The 23,008-nt window shown below is 43.0% G+C and overlaps 1 protein-coding gene and 1 long non-coding RNA gene across 3 annotated transcripts in view; one reads left to right on the top strand and one right to left on the bottom strand.

Annotated features, from left to right (window-relative positions):
- Positions 1–23,008, bottom strand: part of LOC144676939 (uncharacterized) — a 191,670-nt gene that overhangs the window by 106,926 nt on the left and 61,736 nt on the right. Inside the window, exon 2 of the long non-coding RNA XR_013575456.1 lies at positions 7,310–7,428. This is a non-coding gene — a long non-coding RNA (uncharacterized LOC144676939). The remainder of the gene's footprint in view (positions 1–7,309; positions 7,429–23,008) is intronic.
- Positions 1–23,008, top strand: part of ptprn2 (protein tyrosine phosphatase receptor type N2) — a 1,029,555-nt gene that overhangs the window by 981,377 nt on the left and 25,170 nt on the right. For both annotated transcript variants that reach the window (XM_078537232.1, XM_078537231.1), the window contains exons 17-21: positions 2,279–2,356; positions 4,864–4,983; positions 7,253–7,419; positions 8,418–8,471; positions 8,742–8,806. In XM_078537232.1, coding sequence (XP_078393358.1) covers positions 2,279–2,356; positions 4,864–4,983; positions 7,253–7,419; positions 8,418–8,471; positions 8,742–8,806 — 484 coding nt within the window. The remainder of the gene's footprint in view (positions 1–2,278; positions 2,357–4,863; positions 4,984–7,252; positions 7,420–8,417; positions 8,472–8,741; positions 8,807–23,008) is intronic.

Raw genomic sequence — 23,008 nt, 5'->3', positions numbered from 1 at the left:
TGCCCCAAAAAATAGGCCCAAATCAGTCTCCTTCCAAGTTCTAGAAGTACAATTGCTCTACATCTCAATAGTTTGATCCCTCCCATATTGAAAAGCATACAAAATGACCAGCAGTGGAAATAATTGGTGGCTTCGCTATTGGAAGTAAAGATCTGTGTTGGTTGGGGAGTCTGACGTTGTGTCCCTTTTCCACGAGAAAAGATTTGGCTCTTGAATATTTTTGTTTCTATGCCTGGAAGCCTTCTGCTGATGGCTCAAGGATCCAAAAAACACAAAACTGGGGATTTATAATACACAATACTTAAATGGGAACGGGGTGTGTATGACATGTGAAGGGAGGGGGACTACAACATGTACCAGAGCACCTTATGGTTTGAATATATGTGTATTTTTTTTTAAATGTAACAAACTCTGCTGCAATAAAGAAATGGGAAACATCTCTCACATCAATGTAGGTGAATTGACCTCCTGTGTAAGCATGGCCTCATATCAATGCATCCAGACCGCAAACCTGAAAGACCATCTTGTAGTAATGTGACTCTAGTTGTGTCATGGCCCAGTGATTGATAAATAATCCTATCAATAGTGCTGAAAAGAATCTCGACTCAGCGCTCTAATACTGCTGCATATTTCTTTGAATCATGCATCCCTTAGGAGCACATTAGAACTGCTTTTCCCATGTGCCCTGGTTCTTAAATATGCATCCAATTTAATTCTCTGATCTGCATCTCTCTTTCATTACTGATTACAGGACTCTATTTCTCTCACAGTTTTTTGTTTTGCTTACAATGAATGAGAAAAAAAAGGATTTGCCTTGCAGCTTGAAAATTTGACTGAACACATTTATGAATAGGGAAATGCTGTTAGTACCAACAAGCCTTTCTGTGTCCATCATGGCTCCGTGGGTTGCACAGTCACCTTCGAGTTAGAAAGATTTTGCTTTAAAAGCCTTGCCCGAGACTTGAGCACAAAATCTAGACAAACGCTTCAGTATAGTTCTGGGGGAGCACTGCGCTGTCGGAGGTGCCAGCCCTCTGAGGAGACATTAAACCAAGGTCCCCTATGTCCTCCAGGTGGAAGTAAACAGTCTCCTTAGTATTTCAAAGAAAAGCAGGAAAGTTCTACCGGGTGTCCCGGCCAATATTTATCCCTTGACCAACAACTACAAATACATACTCATTGGGCAGAATTTTGCCCTCGGTTGGCGTGCGGGCCCCACCGGCTCGGCGATGGACGAACAGCCGACCCCCGCCACCGAAACAGGGCCCGCCGCCATTTTGAGTGGGCGGGCCAATTAAGGCCCTCCCAGCGGCCTGCTGGACAGAAAGCGCTATGCGCTTCCTGTACGGGGCGTGAGGGGAGATTCCCCATCTGTCAAAGTGCGCTCTTTCACGCATGCATGCGAAAGAGCGCACTGCTCCCTGAGACAAAGTCCTGTCTCAGGGAGATTACTGACAGTGCAAAAAACTTTAAAAATAGAAAAATTAAAAAATTATTAACATGTCCCCCGCATGTGACAACATCACACGAAATGGGACGTGTTAATAATATACACATAATATTTATTAAACTTTTTAAAAACAGACATGAAACCTCATCGCACCAGTGGATGAGGTTTCATGTATTACCAGGAGCCTGCTGGGGCTCCTGGCCTGCCCGCCAGCCTTAAGCTTGGACAGGCAGGTCTTTAATTATCTTAATTATCCTGTCAATGGCCTCAATTGACCATTGACAGGTCGGCGGGCGACAGCTGATTTCGCTGTCCGGCCGCCTTCCTAAAAATTTAAAGGGACCGGGATGATGTCGGGGGTTCCTCCCGATGTCATCCCGCGTCATTTTCCAGTCGGCGAGCGGGCCCCGCCCCCAAATCGCCGACGGGAAAATTCAGGCCATTATCACATTGCTGCACATAACTTGGCTTCCACATTTCCTATGTTACAATAGTGGCTACCCTTTAAAAGCACTTAATTGGTTGCATTGCACTTTGGGACATCCTGAGGTCCTGAAAGGTGCTCTATGAATGGAATTATTTTTTTCTCTTTTATTACACAAGTCTCCAATTTCCTATTCCTAATTTCTTAATTTTTAACTTTGTTTTGAGGTGTTAAACCGCCCCAGCCCCCCCGCAATAGTGATCGATCTGCCTGTGATCGTGACTGTGGACTGCAGAAGTGAATGTGCTGAACTATAATGAATTGTATTGTCATGATGGATCACACTGTTAGCAAGTTCATAAACCTCCAGGATAACCCCATATCTCTCATTTCTCTCCATTTAGATGGACCATGACCCCAGGAACCCTGCATACATTGCTGCTCAAGGTCCACTTCCTGCCACCGTCGCAGATTTCTGGCAGGTAAGAGATCTGTCCAAGCATCATTTACACTTCAAGATAAAACTCGGAAGAGCTGAAGGGACGGGAACTTGGTAAAATGCTGCAATAGTAGGGAATAATTTTATCTGATAGCTTATGTTGGCTATAATTTCATTTATGATCATTGAACATTGCTTAATTTGCCATTTGATTTGAAGATAAATCACAACCTGTGAAATTTTTGAGAAACGCTTAGTTCTCTCCTGGGACAGACTTCCTACCTTCACAGGAAACACAAGCACCGGTAAATTCAATATCAGCTCTTAAAATAAAACCTAACCGAGTTAAGCTCTGCTTTGTTGTATATCTGCAGTGTTTGAATGTGGAAATGATCAGACAAATAATATTCGAGTTCTTGGATCTGGTACAGTACGGAGTAGCTGTACATACACAATGGGCTGAATGGCCTCCTTTGGTGCAAAATTATCTATGGTTCTACTGTATGAAAGAGCAAAGAAGAAATTGCATTTTGAGATTGTACTAAGATGTAAGGGAATGGATACAAAAAGATTTTGAAGGGTTTACTAACTTTCTTACTTCTAGCAGCACAACAAATGGAATGTAGTTGGTGAAGCTTTTCGATGTATGGAATATCCCGTTCACATTTACTCGGCAACACTAAACGTCATAGTTGTTGAGACTTAATGAGTGACTTGTTACTCATTTCTCATGGTAGGTAGGAATATCTTTAAGTGCTTCCTGCTGCATATTTAAAATACTGAGTGGTTGCGGGACTCCGAAAGAGTAGTGCCTATCGGTGGAGCTGGTAGAATCAGTTAATGTAACTCATTGAGTACAGTTGGGCTGGCCTGGCTTAACACAGCAGTGCACTGCACTGACCATGAATTCCACCATCGTTGCCACAAGTAGTTTGTGCATTCATTTCAATGATTAGAATGGAATTCGCATTTTTGTGTCATTCCCTCATTGGCCTGATGCAGCGAATTAACTGTATGAAAGGGCACTTCGTACAAACTTTAGATAAAATGCAGCTCCTGTAGGCAAATGGAGAGCGGCCAGTGGTAGCAGACAAATCCATTCAGTTCCCTATCAGTAACAAACCCCAGATCCCTGAGAAAAGATATGCGGTGCAATCAATTATTCATTGCACCACAGATAGAAATCCTTTGCTCTCAACCACCTAATCCTGCAGATGGAGGTTTACAACAACTTAAATAACACCTTCAACATAATTAAACATCCCAAGGCACTTCACAGAGACATCTTAAAACAAAATATAACACCAAGCCACACAAGACATTAGCTCAGATGACCAAAAGTTCAGTCAAAGAGTTAGGTTTTAAGGAGCACCTTAAGGAGGGAAAGTGAGGTCAAGGTAGAGAGGTTTTGGGAGGGAATTCCCTTAGGGCCCAGTAGTGCTATGTTTGCGGAATGTATCAGTTTTACCAACAGCATATCCCACCCGCCCCTTCGCCCCTCCACCATACCCCTCCTTCGAACTGAAGCGAGAAATTGCAATCTCGCGTTAGCACTTTCAAAAGGTTCCCCCAAAACCCCTGCCCTGACAGCATTTGATTCCTACCTCATCTCCCACTAATTTTCTCTCTTCCAACACTCAAACCAGCAGGGAAATCACTATTTCAGGGATCCGCTGCCTTTGGTGCGGAATATTCTGGTTCCCCTCCCACCACTATCGAGCAGGATTTTGTAGCTCGGTCTTCAAAATTGCTCCCCTTTCACTGTGCAGCATTTTGATCCCGGCTCCCTACTTTATGAAGGATGATCTGGCTTCTCCACAACCTCCGCACTCAGCATTTCCAAGCCTTCCTCTCCACAAGGTACACGAGTGGCTTAGGTTTCCATTCATTTGGACTACAGAGGAGGCAGCTGAATGATTATTTTATGGTCTCGATCATTGTGTTTTTATTACTGCAATAAAAAATATATTTCTTCTCATTTTGATAATGGTTTCACTGGGTCTCTACCAATCTAATGGGAAGTAAAATATAATGGGAGTGCACATTTGACATCATTACATAGCGGGTGGGAGTCAGTCTTAAGTCTTAAGATTTAGTAGAAACTGATATGTCCTTTCTTAAAGAAAAGTGTTATTTTTAACTACAATACATTCAAATGTCATAACAAGCTACATAATTTTATATTGATTGCTACAACTAACTCATTTAGAGACAAATTATTATTGCATTAGGAAGAAATAATGGTTTCCATAGCTTAATGTCATTATTTTGGCACCATATGAGGGCATTGTTGAAAATTAGACTGAGTTCAAAGTATCTGGCCGTTTCCTGCCTAAGTAGGGACTTTGGAGACAAAAAAAAATCCTGTGGAAGCTGCAGCATCAATTTTCTGTGTCGGTCGATAAGTGGCAAGTGAAGCATGAACAAGAGTTAAGTGGTGGTTCATGTTTTCTTGGTATGTATGAATTCTGATTGTGACTCAATGATAATAAATATACAGAGTAATTAGCTCACTGCACTGTGACTACAGGCTCTTGTTCTTCCCTTCAGATGGTTTGGGAGAATGGCTGTGTTGTTATCGTCATGCTGACACCCTTGACAGAAAATGGAGTCAAGCAATGCTATCACTACTGGCCGGATGAGGGTTCCAACCTCTACCACATCTATGAGGTAAAGCGATGGCTTTTACTGTATGATTCAATAAAGATCAGTATTTCCACTATTATGTCAGTGATTCAGGCATCCATAACAACAAATTTTAAAATGAGCTATTTACTTTGTTGCTGCCTGATTTAATGTGCAGCTTTTCCTTTTAACAACTTTATGAACTGCAGTCCCTTTCGGACTATAAGTTATTCATGTTGATAGCATCTATCTGTGAAGTATTATTTTAACAAGCTGGCCTAATGCCAGTCTTCTCAGAGAACCTAAGCTTCTATGAGACCCATTTGCGTATTCCCTTTCCTTCTCTCACTTACTTTCACTGAGTGACTCCCTTTTTCATCCTCTTAATTTCATATCATTGCCCTCACAATTTCACATTTATGACTTTGTATTAGTCCCATTAAATTAGCCAGTTTTTTTTGTGCACAGCCATGACCTCAAGCACTACCACTGTTCTGGTGTCCTATCCATGGCTACCACTGCAAACAATATATATCATGGACTTAAAGCGCTCTCTTTGTACCATGTATATGGTACAATCGTGATGTTTGATACCATGTTATCATCCAAGTATGATTCCAGTAGGAAAAGAAGAATGGATGGAACATAAGCCAGGCAAGGTTCCAGTGATTAGAAACACAATCGTTAACTACACTTTCAAACAGTAAAAGCAAAACCTGGTATTTTATTTCACATACATTGCAAACAATTCCATACAATGTAAACAACAGGTTTGAAGGCATTGGCTGCAGTGCACGGCATTGTTCGAGACTTTAACTCTTAATGCAAACATTTCAGTGAAACGGCATTCCTCAAAGCTGTTTCCACGTGTTTCCATTCTTTCCTATTTCTGCCAAGCAGCCACATCTTTGGCACAAGCTGTGAGCACTTGACTGTCAGCCAACTGGTTGTGAGTTTGAATACCAGATGAGCTTGTTCTTTGCATTCTGTTCCATCATATGTTGTTGACGCTCGTACCACTTTGCTCTTGGGCTGCATCCCAGTTTCGTCTGGACTGGTATCCCTGCTCCATACCTTCTGCAGTTAATCTCACCACCTGCAATATGGGTAGTGAGCTGGCAGGTAGTTGGAGAGGAGTGTGGGGCGGTGGGAGGTAGGGGGTGAGGTACATATTACCTGTACTGTATGGATTCAGACCCAGAGTTCAACCCCATTTAAGGTGGTCTTACATTGGCAGGATCCTATCTACAATGGTACTACCGCTGTCAATAACATTCTTTATCTGAATATAAAAGATCCAACATACAGAGACCTGTTTGCATTGGAGACCCATATTTTCATCACTCTTGTGAGGTGCTATTGGGTGTCTAGTTAAAACGTAACACGTAGAACCAAATTTCCTCTCATTTTCAAACTGTGGCCTTGATTTAGAGTAGTGGCAGGAAGAAAGGTAAACAAGGCACAGCACAGTAGGTAGGTAGGAAGTCCCCATTTGAGTGCTGTCCACCAATGACGTCAGAGTTCCATCAAGGCTGCTGTTAAACCATAGAAGGAAACATCAGTCTTATGATTTTTCTGAAAGCTGTGCTGTGTCTGTAATTGTAAACGTGTAAGGCGGGTACACAGATCATTTATATTAATAAGCTAATCAAACTTGGAGAAGATAAAACCCCACCCCAGAGAGGGGAAGTTGCGTTATTGCAGAAAGCACTGCAATTCCAGGTTGGTGTGTGGTGTGATGGAGCAAGCCCCTATTCCATTTCTCGGTTATATATGCTGCTAGAGTTAGAGGAATTGAGGTGGGAGGAGGCTCATGTGGAGCATAAGCAATGGCATGGGCCAATTGGTCTGGCTCTGAAGCCTGAATCAAGGTGAATGCTAGACCCTATCATCTCAAATAAAGCCTTATTACGAGCCTAATTTGATGTAAGGCAGAAATCACCACAGACAGAGGAGATGTTTGCACGTGTAGGGGAGCCCAGTTCCAGAGGACGTTAATATAAGATAATCACTAATAAATCCATTAATGATTTCAAGAGAAGCTTCTTTACTCAGCAAGTAGTTACATTGTGGAACTCGCTACCACTAGAAGCAATTGAGGCAAATAGCATAGATGTATTTCAGGGGAAGCTAGATAAATGCAGAAGAAAGAAAGGAGTGGAAGGATATGTTGACATGGTGAGATGATATAGAGTGGGAGGAGGCCTGTATAGACAGTGAGCATCTGCATGTACCAATTAGGCCAAATGGCTTCTTTTCTGTGCTGTAGGCTCTATCTGATAACCCCTTTATTTGAATTTTATTTTAACGTCAGGTTAACCTCGTCTCAGAGCACATCTGGTGTGAAGACTTCCTGGTACGCAGCTTTTACCTCAAAAACCTCCAGACGAACGAGACCCGCACAGTGACGCAATTCCACTTCCTGAGCTGGTTTGACCAGGCTGTTCCCTCGTCCACCCGGTCCCTCTTGGACTTCCGCAGGTACAGCAGCTGGACGGGAGCAAAATAATTTCATTAAATGCTTCTTTTTAGCTTCCTCTGACACATCTTATCAATTCTAGGGAGCTCTCGGTCATTACTAATGTCACTAGAGAAATGTGGACCCTCAGTCGGTATTTTCCCGGTAACCCTGAAAACATTGAGTGTCAGCGTGATGAAACATTTGGCTTTACACGTTGGTTGAACCGGCTTTGGTTGCTAGTGGTCCGTGATTGTCAAATAAGAAGTAGCATTAGAAGAAGCCCAGTGGACACAATGGGGCAGCGTTTTCTGACTGCAGACAGATATACAGTTGATATGTCTAATTAATTTATTCCTTGTGCCCAGAGGGAACAAATTTACACTTTAAAGGAGATTGTGAGACAAAAACAGAGCAAAAATTAACATCAATGTGTGAAGTACTCTTTTAAATTTGAAATTATGCTAAATATTACCCTAGCCTGATATATTTTCTTGCTGTGTGCCACAGAATTTACTAACAGTGCTCGCTCTGTAAATGGACAAACTCTTATGTTGCCAGCTCATTAACAGTTGCCAGTGTCATTTTTGTGATGTTGCAGCTAGTAATATGAGCCCAGTTGCATAGTCACAAAAGTGATCATTGGAAACTGTGACTCTGCAGCAGGGAACAATGCGGAAAAAAAACCCTTGCCTTGGCCTCTAACCACCTTTGACTTTTGCTTGCTAATGGTTTGCATGATGGTTTCTCTCTTGAGCTGAATGCTGGTTGGTATCACTAATTGCTGTGTTTTTTTTTTAATCTGTTACTTTGCTAGGGTAAGGACAAAGTGCTTTTCTGTACAAAAATGTATACGCACAGAAAAAAAAGTCTTAACAGGTGCAATTCAGTTGTTTGCCGGTGATGAGCTTTAACGTCGCTTAGTGTTAATATTCCAGATTTACAATGACTGCACAGGCAGTCACTTATACAGGCTGTATGGGTTGCGTGTTTGAATTGAATTTCTTCTGCTTTATTACAGAAAGGTAAACAAGTGCTACAGGGGACGCTCATGTCCGATAATTGTTCACTGCAGGCAAGTACATTTTCCTTGTGAGTTTTTTCTAATTAAAAAAATAGGGCAGGGGAGGGGGAGCCATTTTCACAGACCGCCCCCCTCTACTGTGGAACGTCAGTGGTTCCCTGGTGAACAGCTGATTGAGAGTCTGACAGATATTCCACCCCACCCCCACCGCCGTATGAGTTAAACGTGAAAGAGGTGACAGCAGCTGTCTTATGGGTCTGAATGGCACAGTGCTGATAGTGATTATTTTTTTTCCAATCTTCTCTCTCTTATTGTTGACAGTGATGGCGCTGGAAGATGTGGGACCTATATTCTGATTGACATGGTTCTGAATAGGATGGCCAAAGGTGAGAGTCAATGGCTTTTTTTGTTATTTCCTAGCATGTGTGTGTGTGTGGTGCTGGTGCTGGTGCTGTTGCCCTGGAGACTGTAGGCACTCGCATTCAAGAGACAGCCAGAAAGGGAATGTGTTAAAAGCAGATTGTGCTCTTTGCTGAATGGGCCATGGTTATTTGCACTGCCATAGTGATCACTGAGTCAGTTCATTCCAAAATAAAGACTGTGCGCTGCAGATAATGGTTGAGTGTAATTAATAATAACAAAGAAAAGGTTTTTGCTGATAAAAGAAAAATGGCTGCGTAACAGAAAGGTCTGAGGGTATTGAACGAGGGGAGATAGTTACAAGACAGACCATGTGACATTTAAGTATAGGATCATCATGCTGTGTCAATTATCTTTCAGCTCCTTTTACTTGGCCTGTCTTGGAAGTCTTTTCAAAGAACCAGAAATGTGGGCAATGGGTTTCAAGTAGACTACTTTCCACTAACAGATGTGCACTTATATATAAAAAGATCTATTAATGCAGTCTTTGCTTCCAATCAGAATGCAGCACGATGGTAAGTGCAAAAAAGCACAGCGGGTCAAGCAGAACCTGACCCAGAAAACCTGCATTGGTGGACTGGAGCCGACCAGAGGCAGGCGGCTCTGTGACCAGCTGTAGCAACAAGATGAGCACGTCTATCAGTCTGTGCTCTGTATTTCACATCAGAGCCCAGAAAGCTTATGGCGACCAGGGTCCAACCACAAATGAAGGAGTGGTGCCCGGAGGTCGGTCCCCCCCAAAGGGATAAACAGAACAAAAAACGAGGGTGGCATGTTCTGGGTACTCACTTTACCAGGTCCAATCAGATTCTGATGAAGAGCCCACCTGATACATAACCCTTCTTTCTGCTTCAGATAGTGACTGATGGACTGTGCATAACATGGCAGCTGGTTGGTAGCACTTTCTAAAATGCTGACTCAGAAAAAGGATCTTACAGCCCATCGACAGGAAAGCAACCCTCAGTGATAAGTGGTTCTCATAGTGTACTTCCCAATTTTTATCAATCAACCAACAATACTAAAACAGTTTAACTGGTCACTATCAAATCGCTGTTTGTGGGATCCGCGTTTCCCAACAGTGACTACACTTCATTGGCTATAAAGCACTTTGGGGCATCTTGAGGGAATGAAAGGAGCCGTATAAATGCAGTGTCTTCCTTTATTTCTATTTCCAACATTTACTATTTTCATGTCAGATTGAGTCTGCACCTGCACCATCTACTGAAAAAAAAACTGACAGGCGGGCGTGAAGCTTTCAGTTGACCCGGGCCATACCTACTGAGAATCAATGCATGCTGAGCTGGGGCTGTGAACAGAAGCAGCGGCAAATACAGTGCAAGGACGGGTCTGTAAACAATCATCGAGTTCATCCATTCTCTGCATAGCATTGCCTAGGCAGAAGAGAAAGTGCAACATTGTTGAGGCTGTGACTTTATAAGAACAGTAAAGAAATGTGCCCAGCATTATACTTGTCTGGAAAATGAGTCAGCGTCTTGAGATTCTCATACTTCTTGCTCCTGAAAATAGTTTTGAAGATTGGAGTTGGCTTTATTTTTAAGTGGCACACAGAGTGTCATTTATTTACCTCATTGTACTGTACAATGTCAAATGGCATTTCAAAGCATGGGTAATGCTTTGCACAATGCAAAGGAAGTCATGTGAAACTGGGCAGAGGGAGCGAAGGGAGGTTTCTCCAAATTGTTCACCCCACCCCCATCCACCCCCACCATTTTGTCATTGACCTCCTTTCCTTTTGCCTGTAGTGTACATGATTTGAAACTCTGTGACCTAAAGGTTTGGCATTTGTTCAAATGGAAAGATCAAAGGGCAGAGTGGGTATCTAAACTCCCCGCTGAGCTGGGTCGATTCCCAGGCTGTCATACTGAGAGGCAAGCAAAGACTTTGTTCTGAAAGAAATCTGCCCAGCTTCTAAGGCCAAGGCTCTCATTGTCTGGCCTAAAAAAGTTTGAGGCCTAAGAAAAGATCTAGTGTTCATCTGCCGATCAAAGGCTGAAGTAGTGGTCCCCTAAATCTCTCTTGCCATTTCTTTTTTAACAAAAGAATGCGATGCACAAGTGTGGGACATTGAGAATGGCCCTAGCTTGCTTTACTAAAACTGCTGGAACAGCATTAATAGTAAAGAGAGCACAGAGGCTGAAAGTACAAATTTATATTGACAAACATTTGCTCTGAGAAGCTGTTTGTTGCAGGCACACTTGGAAATAACTCTTTTAACCTTGTGGTTCTTGTAACAAAAACAGAGGAGGTTAAGATCTGTAACTAAACCCAGTGCAGCAGCAGAGAAAGTGGAAATTTCTGAAGCTTTCACTTTGGCAAAGGACAAAGTAGACAGAAAGCAAGACAAGTTAAATATTTTAGACAGAAGGCTGCAATGTCTGTTACAAAGTAAATGGTAGTTGTGTAAATAAACCAAGCACAGTCTACATTTGATCTAAAAGAAATAATAACAGCGAGGGAAGGGTAGTGGAAGAATCAAAAGGACAAATCCTAAATATGCGAACATGGGGTTATAGACAGGAAGGAAGCATCCTAATTAAAAAAATATTTAATTGGATAGTTTAGGCAATTTAAGTGTTAAAGTGATGGCCTGCTTTTAGGGACAAAAATGTTTATGTTCAGGCATTGGCCTCAATTTTAACTTCAGGCAGGTTTTGGATGGGTGGGTGGTGTGGTGAGATGGAAACTGACTTGTTGCTCGTTGAAGTGACTACCAGGCCATTTTAACTCCTGGGCTCCCTTTAAATTCCAACAGCTGACTTTGTTCCTGCGCCAGGTAGGAAGTTGGGGGCGGGTGGCAGTGGGAAGCCAGAGGTTTCATTCTACCAATGAGGAGTTAAGGTACTATCTGCTCATTCAGGTTAACATTAAAGCTACATGGGAAAAATTGCATGATTCACAGAATTGTAACAGCACAGAAGGCCATTCGGCCCATCGTGTCTACACTGGCTCTCCAAATGAACATTTCACCTAATGCCATTCTCCCGCCTTCTCCCTGTAACCCTGCACATTCTTCTTTTTCAGATAAGTCTATTTCCCTTTTGAGTGCTTGATTGAGCCAGCCTCCACCACCCTCTCAGGCAGTGCATTCCAGACCTTAATCACTCGCTGTGTGAAAAAATTTTGCCTCATGTCTCTTTTGCTTCTTTTGCCAACCACTTTAAATCTGTGCCCTCTTGGTCTTGATCCTTTCATGAGTGGGAACAATTTCTCCCTAACTACTCTGTCTAAACCCCTCATGATTTTGAATGCCTCTATCAAATCTCCTCTCAGCCCTTTCTTCTCCAAGGAAAACAGTCCCAACGTCTCCGATCTATACTCATAACTGGTTTCTCATCCCTGGAACTATTCTCATGAATCTTTTCTGCCCTCTCCCCAATGTCTTCACATCTTTCTTAAAGTACGGTGACCAGAACTGGATGCAATACTCCAGCTGAGGCCGAGCTGGTGTCTTATTCAAGTTCAACATAACCTCCTTGTTCTTGTACTTTATGCCCCTATTAATAAAGCCTAGGGTTATTGGCTATCCCTCGCCAGCGAGGATGATTGTCTTCCACTGAGCCCAAAGATGACTGATGAGGCCGATTCGGCATCTGCAGCCTTTATGGCATTTAGGACACTTATTGTCATGTGGGATGTCTGATTATGTATTATCAGTTTGGGGCATGGCGTGTTCTTTTTGTCACTCTCATTTTTCCTCTTCATTTTGTTGTTGTTGTGTCTCAAAATACTGGGATCCTTCCCACAGACTCTGCCGCCATCTGGTTCAATCCAAGGCGATGGTTTCCCAGGAGCTGATGTCAATGTTGCATTTCTTCATATTGGCTTTCAGCACATCCATGAAGCGCTTCTTCTGTCGTCCTCTGGTGCATCTGCCCTGACATGAGCTGGGAGAAGAAGACCTGCCTTGGGAGCCTGGTATCTGATATCCAAGCTATATGACCAACCCAACAAAGCTGATGGTGGATGATCGTAGCCTCAATGTCTGTGGTGCCTGCATGTGAGAGGATACTGATGTTGGTACATCTGTCCTCCTGTGTAATATTTAAGATCTTACGCAGGCAGCATTGATGATATGACTCCAGTGCTTTGAGGTGCCTCCTGTATGTTGCCCATGTTTCAACCCCGTGCAGGAAGGAAGGAATATGACCACATGGTAGACCATGAGCTTTGTTTCAGTTTTGATGTCCCGATCTTCAAACACTCACTTCCTCGGCCAACCAGCAGATGCTGGATTTCTTCGGCAATGTCAGCCTTCTGTGAAAGATGACTTCCAAGGCATTGGAAGTGTTCCACGTTTCCCAGGCTCTCATCATGAATCCTAATCAATGGGTATGCATTTGCAGTTTGCTGATGGAGGACTTTGATATTAACTGCTTTCTCAACCTGCCCTGGCACCTTCAGTGACTTATGCACATATACACCCAAGTCCCTCTGCTCCTGCATCCGCTTCAGAATTGTACCCTTTTTTTATATTGTGTCTCTGCGTTCTTCCTACCAAAATGAATCACTTTGATTGGGCCTCAGGCCTACCTGTTCTGGCACAGGAATCATACCCAGTGCTTGGACTGTTGGCAGGACTGATGTGTAAGTGAAATTATTTTGTGCATGGTTTATATTGTGGAAGAAGGAAATCATTGGACCACGAAATGGATTCATAACTATGTTAAAGGAGTGCTTAAAGCTGTTTTATCTAACCGTGTTCACTAGAAAATTAAACTCTCAAAATGTTTTTCTAAAGAGAAATACCATCCCTGTAAATTAGTTAAATTAAAATGAAGGTTTTGCATTTTGTGGAGATTTTCCCTCTTTGAATTTGTCACGGTATTAACTCAGCGCTGAGGGGCCTGTAGGCGAGAGGTTGGTCAGTGCAGTCCTGCCAGTATGAACAAAGCACCAGGAATGGTTCCCACACCAGAACAGCATTGGATCTGTCCTTATTGAAATTGGACCGACAAACTGCAGAAGCCCATTGTGGCTGCCAGGCAGCTTTGCTGGAAAACGATCCTGGCAGTGACCTTCGGATAGATCCTGGGAGGATTGAAAGCAATTGGGCAGGGGCGAAAATGGGGGTTAGGGCAACGGTCTTTAGTTTGGGTGTGTAAAGCAAGTATTTTCCAAGCATGCCTCTATTTTGGTGCTGGCCGCCAGCAGTCTCTTTAAGACTGTGCTATTAAATCATGTTGTACAAACAGGCACTCTATATAAACACTGTGATACTTTTCCAGGAATCAGGTGTTTTGCAAAGTTAATTGTAATGCACTTTAAGGTATTTCGGCTGCTCCATCCTATCAACTATTTACTGGTAGATGCAACAATTTGTTACGATCTAGATCTAAAAGGATGGCAGAAGCATACAAACATACATATAAACATAAGATATAGGAGCAGAAGTAGGCCATTCGGTCCCTCGAGCCGGCAACACCATTCATCAAGATCATATATGATCTGTTTCCGTTTCGAGTTCCATATTCCCATCTACCCCCGGTAATCTTTGACTCCCTTGCCTAACAAGAATCTATCTACCTCTGCCTTAAAAATATTCAATTTTCCCTCCTCCACCGCCTTCTGAGGCAGAGTTCCAAAGTCACACAACCCTCTGAGAGAAAGAAAAGGGAAACCCCTAATTTTAAAACAGTGCCCCCTAGTTCTAGACTCACTCACAAGAGGAAACATCCTTTCTACATCCACCTTGTCAATACCATTCAGGATCTTATATGCTTCAATCAAGTCACCCCTCATTCTTCTAAACTCCAGTGGAAACAAGCCTGGTCTGTCTAACCTTTCCTCATAAGACAACCTGCTCATTCCAGGTATCAATCTAGTAAACCTCCTCCAACGCATTTACATCCTTCCTTAAATAAGAAGACCAAAATTACACCCAATATTTGAGATGTGGTCTCACCAATACTCTGTATAACTGAAGCATAACATCCTTACTTTTATGCTCAGTTCCTCTCATAATAAAGGATAGCATTCCATTAGGCTTCTTAATTATTTGCTGTACTGCAGACTAATTTTTTGTGACTCTTGCATCAGAACACCTAGATCTCTCTGCACCTCGGAATTCTGCAGCCGATCTCCATTCAATACTCTGATTTTTTTTATTCTTCCTGCCAAAGTGAAGAGCTTCACATTTTCTCACATTATATTCCATCTGCCATATTGTTGCCCACTCAGTCAAACTATCTATATCTGTCTGCAACCTCCTTATGTCCTCCTCACAACATACTTTCCTAACTAACTTTGTGTCATCTGCAAATTTAGCTATCATGTCTTCACTCCCTTCATCTAAGTCATTGATATAAATTGTAAAAAGTTGAGGCCCCAGCACAGATACTTGTGGGACTCCTGCCAATCAGAAAAATGCCCGTTTATGCATACTCTCTGTTTGCTGCCAGCCAGCGAACCTTCTTTCCATGCTAATACATTACCCCCTACACCATGAGCTTTTATTTTCTACAGTAATTAATGTGGTACCTTACGAATGCCTTCTTAAAATCTAAGTACAGCACGTCTACAGGTTCTCCTTTATCCACAGTGCCTGTTATTCCTTCAAAGAACTCCAATAAATTGGTTAAACATGATTTCCCTTGCACAAAACCATGCTGATTCTTCCTGATTATCTTGAGTTTCTCTAAGTGCCCAGCTATAACCTCCTTAATGACTGACTCTAACACCTTCCCCACGACAGACATCAAACTAACTGGCCTATAGTTTCCTGTTTGCTGCCTCCCTGCCTTCTTGAACAGAGGGGCTATATTCGCTACTTTCCAGTCTGATAGAATCTTTCCAGAACCTAGCAAATTTTGGAAAATTAAAATAAAGGCATCTATTGCCTCAATAGCCACCTCTTTTAAGACCCAAGGATGAAGTCCATCTGGACCCGGAGACTTGTCAGCCCACAGCTCCATCAGTTTGCTCAGTACTGCTTCCCTAGTGATTGTAATTTCACCAAGTTGCCCTCTCCTGATTTACAACTATTAATGGAATGTTTTTTGTATCCTCTATAGTGAAGACAGAAGCAAAATATTTGTTTCATTTCATCCACCATTTCCTTATTATCTACTATTAACTCCCCATTGTCACTCTCCAGAGGATCAGCACTCACTCTTTTCCTTTTTAAATATCTGTAGAAACCCTTGTTCTCCATTTTTACATTTCTAGCTAGCTTCTTCTCATACTCTAATTTCTTACTCCGGATTAACCTTTTAGTCATTCTCTGCCGTTCTTTATATTCTGACCAATCACCTGACCTGCCACTCACCTTTGCGCAGTTACATGCTTTTTCCTTACGTTTCGTGCTTTCCTTAACTTCTTTAGTTAACCACGTATAGTGGATCCTCCCTTTAGAATTTTTCTTCATAGTAGGAATATACTTATTCTGAAATATCCCCTTAAATCATAACTTTCAAACAGGAATTGTGTGTAGTTGAAGGGGCGAAAATGTGCAGGGCTATGGTGAAAGAGCTGGAGAAGTGGAACTAATTGGAAAAATCCTTCAGAGAATCAGTACTCACCTGTCAGGCTAAAAGGCCTCAGTCAGTGCAGTGTGGTTCTATGAGCTGTATTGGTCCGGGAAAATAGGGGGCACCACATCGTAATGGCTCCCCTATGCATTCCTGCTTTCAGGAGACTTTCCCAGGGGTGAGCGGGACCAGGGTTGGCTGCCCACTCCACGGAGGCAGACAGCTAACTTGGGCAATTGAGAGCACACTTAGGGACCATTTTGTGATGGCACTGGTATTTTCCCACGGTCGGAGTGGCTCCCCACTGCGTGCGGACCATGCTGCACTGACTGAGGCCTTTAAGCCTGCCAGGCCAGCACTGACTCTGAAGGATTTTTCCAATTAGTCTCACTTCTCCAACTTTTTCACCATAGCCCTGCACATTTTTGTCCCTTCAACTACACACAATTCCTGTTTGAAAGTTATGATTTAAGGGGACATTTCAGAATAAGTAAATTCCTGCTATGAAGAAAAATTCTAAAGGGAGGACCCACCATCTGTGGTTAACTAAAGAATGTGGCTTTCCAGCAGAGGACCAGGTGGGCCATAGGAGCCACTACATGCTCCATTGACGGGGTTGCGGGGATATAAAACTGCAACTGAGTGCTGGGAGTTTGGTGAGTTGAGGGAGTTAGGTGAAGAGGGGAAGGAGGTTTGCTTTTTCTAACATTTTCACACTGCAGGAATTGGTTCTTACTTTACTGCATGGGAAGAAGCTAGCTGTTTGGTGAGCATTTGGCAAGTGGTTAATGTCTATTCTATTCCTAAGGTTTAAAGTAGTATAGGAACTTGCGATAAGATTAACAAAATATATAAAAGGAAAATAAGTAATTGAATAAAATAACTAAGTAAATAACTAAAACACGTTAGGGATGGCAGGACAGTTAATGTGTCTCGGCTGCAACGTGTGGGAGCTCCTGGTTGCCATTGTGATCTGGAGCAAACACGTCTGCAGTAAGTGTTTGCGGCTCAGCGAGCTTCGACTCAGCGTCATTGAGATGAAGGCCGAGCTACAGATACTGGGACACCTCAAGGAGGGGGAAAATTACCTGGGTGCTTTGTACCAGGAGGCGATCACAACCCTTAAGATAGGGTCTTCTGATTTGGATAGTGGTCAGGGACAGGAGGGCGTGACTGCAGCTGAGGCAGGTAAGGGGACCCAGAGGGCAGGAGTGCAGGATCCTCAGCCTCTGCAATTGTCCAACATGTTTGAGGTCTTTTCAGCTCACTTGGATGAGAGTGGGGGCTGCAGTGTGGATGAACTAACTGACCATGGTACCGTGGTACAGAAAGCCATTAAAGTGGAGGGAGCAAAAAAGAATGCAGTGTTGGTAGGAGACAGTATAGTGAGGGGGATTGACAGGGTTCTCTGCAGCAGGTCCAGAAGGCTGTGTTGCCTGCCTGGTGACAGGGTCTGGGATATGTGGCCAGGGCTGGAGAGGAACTTACAATGGGAGGGGGAAGGATCCAGTGGTCGTGGTCCATGTAGGTACCAACGACATAGACAGGACGAGAAAGGAAGGCTCTACATAGTCAGTATGAGGAGCTAGGCACCAAATTAAGAAGCAGAACCTCAAAGGTAATAATCTCTGGATTATTACCTGAACCATGTGCAAATTGGCATAGAGAAAATAGATTAGAGAAATGAATGCGTGGCTCAAGGGCTGGTTTGGGAGAAGTGGGTTCCGGTTTGTGTGGCACTGGCACCAATGCTAGGGAAAGCGATGGCTGTACTGTTGGGACGGCCTACACCCAAACCGTGCTGGGACCGGTGTCCTAGTGAGCCACATAACTAAAGAAGTAAAGATTGTTTTAAATTATATAGTGGGAGCAAGGGATCAAATTTGGGAGAAGTGGTTAATCAAAGAATAGAGACAAGGCAAGAGAGAAAGGTATTAAATGGGAAATGATAAACAGAACATGACATGAAGGAATAGAGAGTACATATCTAAGAGTAAATTAGCAGATAAGGCTAGAGGTTACAAAAATAAAAGGACAAAACTAAAGGCTCTGTATCTGAATGCAAATAGCATTCGAAACAAAACAGATGAACTGATAGCGCAGAGAGAAATGCATAAGTACAACTTGATAGCCATTACAGAGACATGGCTGCAGGATCACATAGATTGGGACCTGAATATTGAAGGATACATGACATTTAGGAAGTACAGGAAAGCTAGGAAAAGGTGGAGAGAATGCTCTGTTAATTAATGATGGTACTAGCACAGTCAAGAGGGATAACCTAAATTCAGGAAACCAGGATGTGGAAGGGTTTTGGGTAGAGATAAAAAATTACAAAGGCAAGAAGTCACTTGTGGGAGTGGTGCACAGGTCCCCTAATTGTAACTGCATGGTAGGGCAGTGTATAAAGGAAGAGATAATCAGAGCTTGTCAGAAAGGTACGGCGATAATCATGAGGGATTTTAATCTACATATAGAATGAAAAAATCAGATGGGCAAAGGTAGCCTAGATATGGAGGTCCATAAGACATAGGAGCAGAAGTAGGCCATTCGGCCCATCGAGTCTGCTCTACCATTTAACGAGATCATGGCTGATCTGATAATCCTCAACTCCACTTTCCTGCTTTTTCCCCATAACCCTTGATTCCCTTCCTGATTAAAAATCTGTCTACCTCAGCCTTGAATATACTTAACGATCCAGCCTCCGCAGCCCTCTGCGGTAAAGAATTCCACAGATTGACTACCCTCTAAAGACGAAATTCCTCTTTATCTCTGTCTTAAATGAGCGACCCCTTACTCTGAGATTATGCCCTCTGGTCCTAGACTCTCCCATAAGGGGAAACAACCTCTCAGCATCTACCCTGTCAAGCCCATTAAGAATCTTATATATTTCAATAACTTCATCTCTCATTCTTCTAAACTCCAATGAGTACAGGCCCAACCTACTCAACCTCTCCTGATAAGAAAATCCCTCCATACCCAGGATCAACCTAGTGAACCTTCTCTGGACTGTCTCCAATGCCAGTATATCTTTCATTAGATAAGGGGACCAAAATTGTTCACATTATTTTAGATGTGGTCTAACTAGTGCCTTGTATAGTTTTAGCAAGACTTCCCTATTTTTATACTCCATTCCTTTGAAATAAAGGCCTACATTCCATTTGCTGTTCCCTATTATCTGCTGAACTTGTATACTAGCCTTTTGTGATTCATGCACGAGGACCCCCAAATTCCTCTGTGCTGCAGCTTTCTGCAGTCTTTCTCCATTAAGGTACTATTCAGCTCTTCTATTCTTGCTGCCAGTGTGCAGATTTTAACCTCACATTTTACCCCTTGTTATTCCATCTGCCAAGTTTTTGCCCACTCACTTAACCTTTCTGTATCCTTCTGTAGATTCTTTGTGTCATCCTCACCCCTTTCCTTCCCATCTATTTTTGTGTCATCCGCAAACTTGGTGATGGTACATTCAATTCATTAATATATATTGTAAATAATTGTGACCCCAGCAATGATCCCTGTGGTACTCCACTAGTTACAGGTTGCCATCCTGAAAATGCCCCCCTTATCCCAACTCCCTGTCTCCTATTAGTTAGCCAATCCTCTATCCATGCTAATATACCTCCACCAACACCATGGGCTCTTACCTTATTATGTAGCATTATGTGAGGTGCCTTATCAAACGCCTTTTGGAAATCCAAATATATTACATCTACTAGTTCCCCTTTATCTATCCTGCTTGTTACCTCCTCAAAGAATTCTAATACATTTTTCAGGCATGATTTCCCCTTCATGAAGCTATGCTGACTCTGCTTGATTATATTATGCATTTCTAAATGCTTTGCTATTATGTCCTTTATAATGGAAATCACATTTTCCCAATAACGGATGTTAAGCTAACTGGTCTATAGTTACCTGTTTTTTGCCTCCCTCCCGTTTTGAATAAAATTTCTAGAAATTTTCCAGAATCTTAGGATTCTTCGAAGATTACCACCAGTGCATCCACTATTTCTGTAGCTACTTCCTTTAATATCCTAGGATGCAACCTATCAGGTCCAGGGGACATATTGGCCTTTAGCCCCATTAGTATCCCTAGTTCTTTTTGTCTAGTGATGGTTATTGTATTTATTCCCTCCCCCGCCCGCCGCACCCAGCCCCCCAACCTTTTTCCCCTTGATTATTTAGTATTTTTGGAATGCTATTAGTGTCTTCTACCATGAAGACTGATGCAAAGTATTTATTCAATTCCTCTGCCATTTCTTGGTTCCCCATTATTATTCACTAGCCTCATTCTCTAAGGGGCCTATGTTCACTTTGGCCTCTCTCTTCCTATTTATATATTTAAAGAAGCTCTTACTGTCCGTTTTTATATCACTTGCTAGTTTACCCTCAATGTTAATTTTCTCCCTCTTTATTTTTTGGTCATTTTTTGTTGGTTTTTAAAACTTTCCCAATCCTCTGGTTTACCACTAATCTTTTCCACGCTGAACATTTTTTCTTTCAGTTTGATACTATCCTTAACTTCCTTAGTAAACCATGGTTGGTTTATCCCCTTCCTTGAATCCTTCTTCCTCACTGGGAAACATCTTTGTTGTGAGTTATGAACTATTTTCTTAAATGTCTGCTATTGTTCATCAACAATCGTTTCTGCTAAACTCCTGTCCCAGCCCACTCCAGCCACCTCTGCCCTCATTCCTTTGCAATTACCCTTATTTAAGTTTAGCACAGTTGTTCCCAACCCAAGTTTCTCACTCTCAAACTGAAGGCTAAATTCTACAATATTATGGTCACTGTTTCCTAGAGGATCTTTTACTCTGAGATATTTTATTAAACCTGCCTCGTTACACATTACCAGATCCAAAATAGCCTGATCCCTAGTTGGAATCACAACATATTGTTCTAGAAAACTGTCCCGAATACACTCTATGAATTCTTGCTCGTGGCTACCTCTGCCAATTTGATTTTCCCAGTCTACATGAAGATTAAAGTCACCCATGATTAATGTACTGCTTTTTTTACATGTCCTTATTATCTCCTGATTAATTCTCTATCCTACAGTATAGCTAATGTTAGGGGGCCTATGGCATACTCCCACCAGTATCTTCTTCCTCTTGTTATTTCTTACCTCCGCCCATATGGATTCTACATCCTCCGATCCAAGATCCTTTCTTGCTATCGTACTTATTCCATCTCATACTAACAAAGCTACCCCACCACCCTTTCCTTCCGGCCTGTCCTTTCAAAAAGTCACATACCCCAGAATATTTAGTTCCCAGTTTTGATCTCTTTGTACCCATTAACCTCTATTTATGCTGTTAATTCATTTATTTTTACTGAATACTATGTGCATTTAAGTAAAGAGCCATTAATTTTGTCCTTTTACCATTTTTTCCCCCTTTGACCCTATTTGCTGCTTTTTTTTATGTTTGGACACTCTGTCCCTTCCTGTCACACTCTGGATATCATTACCTAAATGGCTGCCCTGCAAGGCTGCCATATCCTTTTGCTTTGTAAGCCTATGTATCCCCTCTCCAGAACCCTTCCCCCCGCTCTCTTTAGTTTAAAGCCCTACCTACAGTCCTAGTTATTCGATTCGCCAGGACACTGGTCCCAGCACGGTTGAAGTGAAGCCCGCCCCACTGGAACAGCTCCCTTCTACCCCAGTACTGGTGCCAGTGTCCCATGAACTGAAACCCATTCCTCCCACACCAATCTTAGAGCCTTGCATTTAACTCCTTGACTTTATTCACCCTATGCCAGTTTGCCTGTGGCTCAGGTAGTAATCCCAAGATTATTACCATGGAGGTTCTGCTTTGTAATTTAGCCCCCAACTGTTCAAATTCTTTCAGCAGAACCTCCTTTCTAGTGCTATCAATGTCGTTGGTACCAACATGGACAACGACATCTGGATCCCTCCCCTCCCACTCCAAGGGCTGAATCTTACCTATGTTGGGCGGGCTGGGCGGGAGCGGGTGGAGGCAGGCATGGAGCCAATCGCTGCCCACAATTGGCTGCCTGACGCCATTTTACACGGGCGGGCCAATTAAAGCCTGCCCAGCGTAACACGCGATCCATAGCACTCAGCGCTACCTGAGCGGGCGGGGGTAGGAGGGAGAGCTGGGGTCTGCGCTCTTTCGGGCCCACCCCCGCACGCCGATGGCAATCTTCTGCCCCAAGCTCCTGTCCAGCCCTGAGGAGATGTCCTTAACCCTGGCACTGGGCAGGCAACACAGCCTTCAGGACTCATGCTCGCAGCTGCAGAGAACAGTATCTATCCCCCTAATTAAACTGTCCCCTACCACTACTACTTTCCTATTTCCTACCCCCACTTGAATGGCTCCCTGTACCATGGTGCCATGGTCAGTTTGCTCATCCTGCCAGCAGTCCCCGCTCTCGTCCACACAGCTTGCAAGAACCTCGTAACTGTTGGACAGGTTCAGGGACTGAGGCTCCTCTAACACTATCTCCTGGGTCCCCATACTTGCCTCATCTGCAGTCACACCCTCCTATTCCTGACCACAGACCAAATTTGAATTACCTAATCTGAGGGGCATGACTGCTTCCTGGAGCAAAGTGTCCAGGTAACTTTCCTCCTCCCTGATGTGGCACAAAGTCTGCAGCTCAGACACCAGCTCCTTAACTCAGATCCAAATTTCCTCGAGCTGCAAACACTTGCTACAGATG

Source organism: Cetorhinus maximus, chromosome 3, assembly GCF_964194155.1.
Source record: "Cetorhinus maximus chromosome 3, sCetMax3.hap1.1, whole genome shotgun sequence".
In the NCBI taxonomy this organism is placed as follows: domain Eukaryota; kingdom Metazoa; phylum Chordata; class Chondrichthyes; order Lamniformes; family Cetorhinidae; genus Cetorhinus; species Cetorhinus maximus.
Note: the sequence above shows the minus strand (reverse complement) of the source record. Positions and strands in the feature narration are given on the sequence as shown.